At 49.0% G+C, this 9857-nt stretch overlaps 1 protein-coding gene across 1 annotated transcript in view; it reads left to right on the top strand.

Moving 5' to 3' along the window:
• Positions 1-1933, top strand: part of LOC100694504 (ileal sodium/bile acid cotransporter) — a 5505-nt gene extending 3572 nt beyond the window's left edge. The window contains exon 6 of the mRNA XM_019352649.2: positions 1284-1933. Within this exon, the coding sequence (XP_019208194.2) occupies positions 1284-1477 (194 nt within the window). The 3' untranslated portion in view covers positions 1478-1933. The remainder of the gene's footprint in view (positions 1-1283) is intronic.
• Positions 1934-9857: the final 7924 nt, after the last annotated feature.

Consider the following 9857-nt stretch of genomic DNA (forward strand, 5'->3'; position numbering starts at 1 on the left):
TGGGCAGCCTACGCACCAACTGCATGATGGAGGCTAACATCAACAGGGGCAGTTAAGCTAAGTTCAAGTCGGCAGACAACGGAGCTAACTAGCAGCAGCTAGCTAGCCCAACTCAGCAGAGGTGTTGTCAGTGAGGTAAAGAGCGTAAGAACTGAGGGATGACTGTGATGACAGGGGGTATATGTGCAGGCGGGGCTGTGTGCATGTCATCACAGGTCATCTGCCTTAAAGGCGTGAATAAAGGTTTCTTTAGCCATGACACGTGAGGGCGTGATATCCCCTATACTTATGTGTTGTACCGAGTGAATTGACTGAAAGGGAACCAAACATTCCCCTGAGAGAAACACTGGCTTCCGTAAGAGAGTGGTGGATTTGAACCAGAAGAAGCAGGAAGAATGCACTTTCATCAAGAGGTATTGTACAACATCACTTTCCCAAGTCTGATTCCTGTGTTTCCCCATACATGCTGACATCTTTTGCACTGCTGCACTAACAGCTATGAACAATTTTTAGAAGTGCAACCCCAGCCCATTGTTCCTTCAGTGGTGCTAGTTTCAGTCACTATGCAAATGTACTGTTTATAAGGTTGGGGAAACCTGCATTCAGCTCAGACTGAAGAAGTCACTTGGATGAGTGACGAAATGTTTCTCCCACTGAAAACACTACGTCCAGATGAACAGAATCAAACTTTGAGGATTTACTTACCTGGATGATTGAGCATGCATCAAGATGTTATGACAAGTGCTTAAATTTAAAGAGAGAATTTTGTTTGGGTTAAAAAATAAACCCTAAAAATAGTAATCCTGCACTAATGCCATAACCCAGTGCATTCGGAACACAGCCGAAGGACGGACTTTGCTTAAATTAGCAATTCCTGTGTGTTTAAGAAGAGGGTACTACTTAATATCATAGAGGTGATAATAGGCTTGCATAAACATAGGTTTTAATGTGTGAAAATGTGCAGTGAGGGGATGGATGGAAGTTAGAGTTCACATTGTTGAAAATGACATTGAGGCCATCTTCTGCAAATTACCTTGAAATTTTGACTTTTCTGTCTGTATTGGGCACCAAACATTTGAGAACCACTGCTTCACAGAGTATCATAGATGCTCACTTATACTTGAAACTGAACAGAAAAAAAGACATAGGATGCTTCAGATTTTCTTGTTATGGCATCTTGCATAGATGCTTTGTCACTGAAGTCCAGTTTATTCCACTTTTAAAGGCTTTGTCCAAAGGTGTTTGCTCACTGGTTCTGAATCCATGGTTTGTTTCCTGTCCAGGCTTCCAGCTTTACAAAAGACGTTGTGATGGTGGTGGCTCGTCTGCAAACAGTGACGCTCCATACTTGGAAGGTCAGAACGCTGATGTAGAAGAGCAAAAGTACTGCCCACGGGAAAATGGTGGCTTTGAGGGCGATGAGAGCGGCAACAGGGATGTGAAGGATAAAAGCACGGACAAAAGCACTGAGCTGTGATATTGCAGCCCTGAAAACCAGAGACTTTGGACTGTTGATATGAGCAATAACAACTGCAGCACTGAACACAGCATCCCGACTCTACTATGAAGACACATTGTGCTCTGCAGGCTGTATGTGAACCACACTAAACCATTTGGAAAGGTTTTAGCTGAACCGGGTTGCACAAATTTCTTCCCTGGGACAGTCAACATCTAACTTCAAGTGGGAGGGTGGTGGGGAGTGGTAACCAACTGCTGAATTATGTGTTATTTACTTTTATTCATATGTAAATATTTAGAACCACTTTGCCTGTACTTTGTTAGATGTGTGTCTCTTAATCAGTGCTTCAGTGATTGTAAACAGGGTGTTTTGGGGTTTCTTTTGTGATGTGACAGCCATAATTTATTTGACATTACTGTTATTTCAAAAGCAACAAGAACACAGTGACGACAATAAAGAACAAAATGCAATATACTGATGTATGTACATCTTAAGAAAAATCTGTGTGAGATCGAGTTATGTAAAAAGTGCAGTGGAGTTTTTTTTGGGGGGGGGGGAGTTCATAGTGCGTGGTTGAAACAACCCTGCCTGACGAAGCAGCACTGAGGCACAGTTACCGCAGAAGATAACTCAAAAGTATGTGGGGGTACATGCAAACAATCTGAAGAAATACCAATTTGAAAAACTGAGTGCAACTGTACTTGTTTTGGCAGAAGGGTTGGCAGTTAAATGAATGCAATGGGCAGGAAGTAGAAATAAAGTAGAATGTAGAAAAGTTGAAAGTATACCCATCAGTTACAGTTACACAAATACAATAAAATTTTTTCTTAGTTTTAGCTAAGAAAAAATTTCTTAGCTAAAACTATGGTTAGCAATGAAGCTGTTAGCATGAATTAACTGTGTGGCAGCTCCATAAGAGTAGGTTAAAGATAAACAGATTATTATTATCATTAGTAGTAGTAGTAGTAGTATTGTTGTTGTTGTTTTTATCTAAAAAAGCATATTTGTTGAATATCATTTATACCCTGCCGAGCATACATGGACCAAGGCATGATCCTGTTGGACTTCCAGATACAGACAGACAAACTGGTTATGGCTAACCAACTGGACATAGAAGTGGTGAGTAAACAGATTAAGATTAAGATGTAGCTATACTAAATGACAGCAACATTAGAAAGAAGGACCACAAGAAGCTGGAGAAATACCAAGAGCTGAGAAAAGAACTCAAGAAGATGTGGAGGGTGAAGGCAACATTAATCAGATTTGTAAATATAAACATGGTGTTATTTTGATGAAATTAAACTGATGGGATGGTGTTGTAGGTGCAAAAATACAAAAAACATAATTTGGTCCTTTGGTTGCCCAGCAACCTAATGACATCATAATATATCATGCATCAATGATTTATTGTGGATATAAAGTTTATTTTCACTGGCATGAAATGAAAATACCACAATTCTTTAACAGGATGTTATATGTGCATAAATCTTCCAAACAGGTCATTTTATTAAGTCGGCCTGGCAACCACGTGGCATCCACCATAAAGATAAGAGCCTGTAGGGGCCTAAAATGAACCTGTGTGCCAAGTTTGGTTGCACAATTCTGTTGAGGGAGTTGGTGGATAAAGAAGGAAACACAGACAGACATTCTGTGAGATGCACCAGATTTAGCATGGGAACGTTTACTTCCTCAAGAATCTCCATTATATTTACATGTAAAGCATTCAATTCAGTTCACGAATGAAAGTTAAATATTGATATCACCATTAAAGACTCATATGAGCATCCAGAGAGGATAAAAAAAGGTATCGTGTTGGCAGGGGTGGAAGTAAAGAATTACAAATACTCATGTTACCGCAATTAAGTAGTTTTTTTTTGGGTAGTTGTACTTTTATGAGTAATTTTTCAAGTGTGTAATTTTACTCATACTTCAGTACAATTTACGCCATGTAATCTACTTCGCTACTTATAAAATCAAACTTCGCTACTGAGTACGCCTACAATTTGAATTAATATTCAAACCTTTCATCTGCATCTTTGCAACCAATAAGGCCGTGCAATTGGTACCGTGCCAATTTAAGTCATAAGCAAAGAATAAACTCCACTGCAGCAGCAGGCACAGGTGTCTAGAGGTACTACACAGTGGAGTATAAACTAATTTATAGACTGAAGGTTTGGAGACAAAGAAGCCAAAATGGAGACAGAAGACAACACTGTCAACTGTGAAAATGATGTAGAAAAGACGGAGTAGGTGTGCCCGTGGCCGTACCTGGAGGAATTTTTCATGTACAGAGGGAGAAAAGGAGACAGCGTTCAGATGCAGTGCCAACTTTGTTGGACCTCTACAGTGATATCAGCTTACAAGACTTCAGCGTCTAGTCTAACAAAAGGTTTTTCAGTGAAAAATGTTGTCATGGTTCCTGTGTCTCCCCGGCCGGCCCCGCGAGGCTAAATTTGTTATGGTGGTTTTCTCTCCCCCTTGTCGCTCTGCCTGGGCGGAGCTCACTGCGGGTTGCTGCCTTTGGCCCATGCACCTGGCTCTAATTGCTCTGCTGATTACTCCGTCGCTATTTAAGGCTAGGGCTCGGATCCTGTCATCGCTGGATTATTGCGTGAGACACGTTAGTGTTAGCTCCTAGCTTTCATGATATTTCGTGAGTGAGTTTGCCTTTTGAGACTTGTCTCTCTCTGTGTGAACAGTCTCCCCGGACCTGCTGTTTCTTGTGTTAATTCTTGTGCTTAAAGTGCTTCACTGAGCTGAAATTTAAACTTAAAATATCTCAAGATATATAAAATAAAAAGAAAGTCAAAATTAAAAGTGCCTCAAAGGCTTCGAACTGAACATCTGAACATCTTACATTGGGCACAGGCATCTCGGGGGACAGAGATAGCTCAGTAGGTAGCGTGGTGGCCCCATGATCAGAAGGTCGAGAGTTTGAATCCACCGAACGGCTCCCCTGAGGTACTCCTGAGCAAGGTACCGTCCCTACACACTGCTCTCCGGGTGCCCAATGGCTATTATTATCTGAGAGGTTCTGCCTGTGACTATCTCTGATTGGTTTAGACCACGATATGTGTATCTGTTGTTGACCACACAGAGACTTTCAGAGTTGTAGAGTTACCTAGGATTTTTTTGGTGGAATGTGCAGGTGTTGCCGTGCACTATTGGATTATTGTGGGAGTTCCCTACGTCATTTCCCCTTTCCGCACATCTATGCAGAGATGCGCATGACACACAATTTGATTGAACAGCAGCAGCATGGAGTTGGTGCTGCAGCGCTTCAGCAGCGCATTCAGCTACTCTATGTCCATGATATGGACATAATGTAATCTGCTGTTGGCCACACAGAGACTTTAAGAGTTGCGGAGACCTTTTTTTAACTCGAATCCTTCATTGCACCGGTGCGACCAAGGATATTTTTTTGTTGCACCATTGAGAAATTAGGTCGCATTTGCGACCAAATTGGTTGCATTCTAGAGCCCTGTGGCCAGTGTTGGGAAGGTTACTTTGTGGAGGTAAACACAGACGACACGAGAGCTCTCGATTAACACTCCTCGTTTATTACTCATCACCCAGAACTGAACACTTCTCCCTCCAAAACATAACAACAACACTTCCTGAGAACTGGGTGTGAGTGGAGCCCTCCAGTGGTCCACCACACATGCCCCCCCCGAACACCCAGTAGGGTCATCCCTTAGTCCAGAACCTTGCTTTAATCAAACATCCAGAACGGCTGAACCGGGGAGGTGGAGAGCTGGCTGAGGGGAAACGAGCCTGAGGACCAGGCTGGCATGGGCGGCCAGGAGAAGCTGAAGATAGCTCGGGCCCTGCCAGGTGGGGGGTGCTCCCAGAGGAAGAAGCAGGGTTGTCCAGTCCAGTGGAAGGCGGGCGGCCACGGCGGGGGGCCTGAGCCGGCACCAACTGATCATCCTGCAGCACATGTGCTGGTTTAAGTCTGTCAATAGAAACAGTCTCCTGACGACCCCCAAAGTCCAAAAGGAAATGCTTCCGGCCCGGTTGAATAACCCTAAAGGGGCCGTCATACAGTGGACGCAGCGGAGGCCTATGAGCGTCATGCCTGACGAAAACAAACTGCGAAGAGTCCAACGACCTCGGAACAAAGGTGTCGGGCAGACAATGGTGCACTGGGCCAGGAAGAGAAAACGAGTCTCTCGGGGGACGGAGAGACAGCACAGAGGGAGCGAGGCACGGGGGTGGGCTCTCGGGCAAGAATTCCCCGGGGACCCGGAGGGGCTGACCGAGGACAAGTTCACCCGGGGAAACCCCGAGGTCTTCTTTAACCGCGCAGCGCAACCCCAGTAAAACCCATGGAAGGTGGTCAACCCAGTTGCCATCTGTGAGAGAAGCATGGAACGCGGCCTTAAGCGACCGGTGGAAACGCTCGCACATTCCGTTGGCCTGCGGGTGGTACGCAGTGGTTCGGTGGACCTTGACGCCCAGGCTGTCAGCCATGGCAGACCAAAGCTCGGAAACGAACTGGGGGCCCCTGTCTGAGGTGATGTCGGCGGGGGGACCGAAACGCGAAACCCACGTTGACAAAAATGCCCTGGCCACTGCTGCTGTAGTGGACGCCAGAGGCACTGCCTCAGGCCAACGGGTTGTGCGGTCCACCACAGTCAAAAGGTGCGTGAAACCTTGTGACTGCGGCAGGGGACCAACCAGATCCACATGTACATGATCAAAACGCCTCCCTGGAACGCGGAAGGATTCAAGGGGCGCCTGTGTGTGCCTATGGATCTTAGCGCGTTGGCATGGGATGCATGCTGCTGCCCAGTCTTTCACCCATTTACGAAGGCCCGGCCAAACGAACCTAGAGCTGACCAGCTTGACCGAGGCCCGGACGCCCGGATGAGAGAGGGCGTGTACGGAGTCGAAAATGCGACGACGCCACGAAAGTGGAACTACAGGGCGTGGTCGGCCGGTGGAAACATCACAAAGCAGGCTAGGCCCGCCGTTCCACACGGGTCTGTCCTCCAGTACAAGGCCCGTTTGCTCAGACCGAAGGGCAAGGACGTCCGGGTCCACCCGCTGGTCAGCGGCCATAGCGTCAAAGTCTATGCCAACATAAACGGGAGAAACCAGCGCGTGGGATAGACAGTCAGCCACGCAGTTGGACTTACCAGCCACGTGCTGAATGTCAGTTGTGAACTTGGAAATGGCTGCCAGCTGGCGCTGCTGGCGCCCGCTCCACGGGTCAGAGACCTTGGACATCGCGAATGTCAAGGGTTTATGATCGACGTACGCGGTGAAACTCCGACCCTCGAGAAAAAAACGAAAATGCCGGGTCGCGAGGTGCAGGGCCAGCAACTCCCTGTCAAAAACGCTATATTTGCGCTCACTGTCCCTAAGCGTGCGACTGAAAAAGGCAAGCGGTTGCCAGACACCGGAGACCCGCTGCTCCAACACTGCGCCCACCGCCACGTCCGACGCGTCGGTGGTCAACGCGATCTCCGCCGACGGAAACGGGTGGGCCAGCAGGGCGGCGTTTGCCAGCGCGGCCTTGGCCTCAGAAAATGCCTGGATGCGTTCAGGGAGCCAATCAATCGGGTCCTTGGCAGTTTTACCCTTCATGGCAGCATAGAGAGGCTGCAGCAGGTGCGCAGCTCTGGGGAGAAAGCGGTTGTAGAAATTGACCATCCCCAAGAACTCCTGCAGTGCTTTAACGGACGCGGAACGTGGAAAAGCCGAAACGGCCCGGACCTTGTCCGGCAACGGAACCACACCGTCAGCGGAAATGCGGTGGCCCAAGAAATCCAGAACCGGCAAGCCGAACTGGCACTTGGAGGGGTTGATGATCAGGCCGTGTGCCGCCAAGCGCTGGAAAACCTGACGCAAATGTGACGCGTGCTGACTCTCAGAACAGCTGGCCACCAATATATCGTCAAGGTACACGAAGACGAAAGGCAGCCCGCGCAAGACAGAGTCCATCAACCGCTGAAAAGTCTGGGCGGCGCCTTTCAGGCCGAACGGCATGCGCAAAAATTCAAACAAGCCGAAAGGGGTGATAACGGCAGTTTTTGGGACGTCTTCGGCGCGCACGGGAACCTGGTGATACCCCCGCACCAAGTCAATTTTAGAAAAAATCGAGGTGCCGGCGAGGTGGGCGGAAAAATCCTGTATGTGGGGAATGGGGTAACGGTCGTTCTCCGTGACATTATTCAAACGGCGAAAATCCCCACACGGTCGCCACCGACCATCGGACTTGGGCACCATGTGTAGCGGAGAGGCCCAGGCACTATTCGAGCGCTGCACAATGCCGAGGCGCTCCATAGCGGCAAACTCTTCCCGAGCGACGGAGAGTTTCGCGGGGTTGAGGCGGCGCGCGCGTGCGAACACCGGGGGACCGACCGTCAGAATATAATGTCCAACCCCATGCTTCGTTGCCGTGTTTGAGAAATTAGGAACAGTCAGTGAAGGGAACTCAGAGAGCAAACGCTGAAAAACATTCCCAGAAGTCACCAAATTAGCCCGATTCAGGGGCTCGATGGCGCGAGTGAAACAGGGTACTGAAGAAAAAGACTGGGCGTCGATTAAGCGTCTGTTAGCGACATCGACCAGCAGTCCGTGGGCACAAAGAAAATCAGCGCCCAAAATAGGTACAGAGCTAGCGGCAACAACAAAGGTCCATTGGAAATCCCGACCATGAAAACAAACAGTCACGAACCTTTCCCCGAACGTTGCGATGGGAGAGCCATTAGCCGCAATGAGCTGCGGTCCGCAGCCCGCTGCTAAACTGTCGGCGCCGGACGGGGAAGGAGGCTCTTCTGGGAGCCGGAGTCGACCAGGAAACGTCTCCCGGAGCGCGAGTCTTCTATGAAGAGCAGTTTTTCTTTGTCGCCAGCGGTCGCGGCCGCTACAGCGCGCTGTCGGGGCCCGTGTCCCAGGGTCGGAAAAGCACAAAGCAGCAAGCAGCGGCGCGCTCTGGGGCCAAAACGCTGATGGTAGAAACAGAGGTCCCGTCCGTGGTGTCGCTGTGCCGCGACCTTTGCCGCCAGCGAAGGAGCGGACACGTCGGGGCAGGTCAGCGGGGAAGTAGAAGGCACCGCCGGCGAGGCTGGAACTAGGTCGTGATCGTGGAAAGCGCAGGTAGCCAAGAGAATACGATCCGCGTCCTCAGCCAGGGAGCGATAATCCTTCATGCCCAGAAGCGGAGAGTTGGCGATGCCGGCTCTCACGGCCGCCGGCAGCTGTTGGAGGAAGATGTGGGCGAACAGGAATCCCCCGTCGTCCGGACCAAGAAAGGACAGCATGCGCTCCATCAGTTCGAGAGCCGTACCGCCACCCAGGCCTGAGAGGGAGAGGAGCTTCTCAGCTCGCTCTGCGTCGGAGAGGGCATAGCACCGAAGAAGCAGCTCCTTAAGGGCGGCGTACTTCCCTCAGGCAGGTGGGTCCCGGAGGAGAGTCAACGCACGACGGGTGGCTAGCGGGTCGAGAGAGGCCACCACCTGGTGATATTTTGTGTCGTCAGCCGAGATGCCACGAAGGCCGAACTGAGCCTCCACGTGCACGAACCACGATGGGGGATCGTGAAGCCAAAAGTCCGGCAGCTCGAGCGGCACAGCAAACGCAGCTGCAGCCGGAGGCAGAGGGCTGGCGGCTGCTGAGGCATCCAGAGCGGAGTCGGTGCCACCATCGGACTGCAGCATGTTCGAGTCAGGGGTCACCAATGTGGAGGTAAACACAGACGACACGAGAGCTCTCGATTAACACTCCTCGTTTATTACTCATCACCCAGAACTGAACACTTTTCCCTCCAAAACATAACAACAACACTTCCTGAGAACTGGGTGTGAGTGGAGCCCTCCAGTGGTCCACCACAACTTTTAAAATGTATTCCACTACAGATTACAGAATACATGCCCCAAAATGTATTTTGTGATGTATTCTGTTATGTTACTCAATTAGAGTAAAGTATTCTGAATACTTTGGATTACTTAATATATTATCATGCTTTTTACAGCTACATGAATGTACTATTGCTGTGTGATTTATTACTATTACTGAAGGTTACTCGCCATACCAATACCAACTAGTATTGGTATGGCGAAGGGTGGACATTAGGTAAGGCTACACATTAGGTAAGGCTGCACTTTTTGCAGCAATCTCGTATAGTAAACTATTCCTCGCATATATAAAACAGGTCCGTGGCTCCGATCCGTAGTAAAGGGACCTCTGGCATATTAGCCAGAGGTCCCTTTACTACGACAGGTTCCGTGTCGGGCTTGTAGGCAAAAACTAGCTTTACTTTGTTGTCTGGCTCAACTTTGCTAGCGAGAGACAGAGAGAGGCGTTGAAAGACTGCTCCAATGGAACATATTGTTTTGGAGGAAAACAGGAACACAGTGTACACTCGAGTCTTAATAGCTTACTTACAACT

The sequence above is a fragment of the Oreochromis niloticus genome, linkage group LG16 (genome assembly GCF_001858045.2).
Source record: "Oreochromis niloticus isolate F11D_XX linkage group LG16, O_niloticus_UMD_NMBU, whole genome shotgun sequence".
NCBI lineage: Eukaryota > Metazoa > Chordata > Actinopteri > Cichliformes > Cichlidae > Oreochromis > Oreochromis niloticus.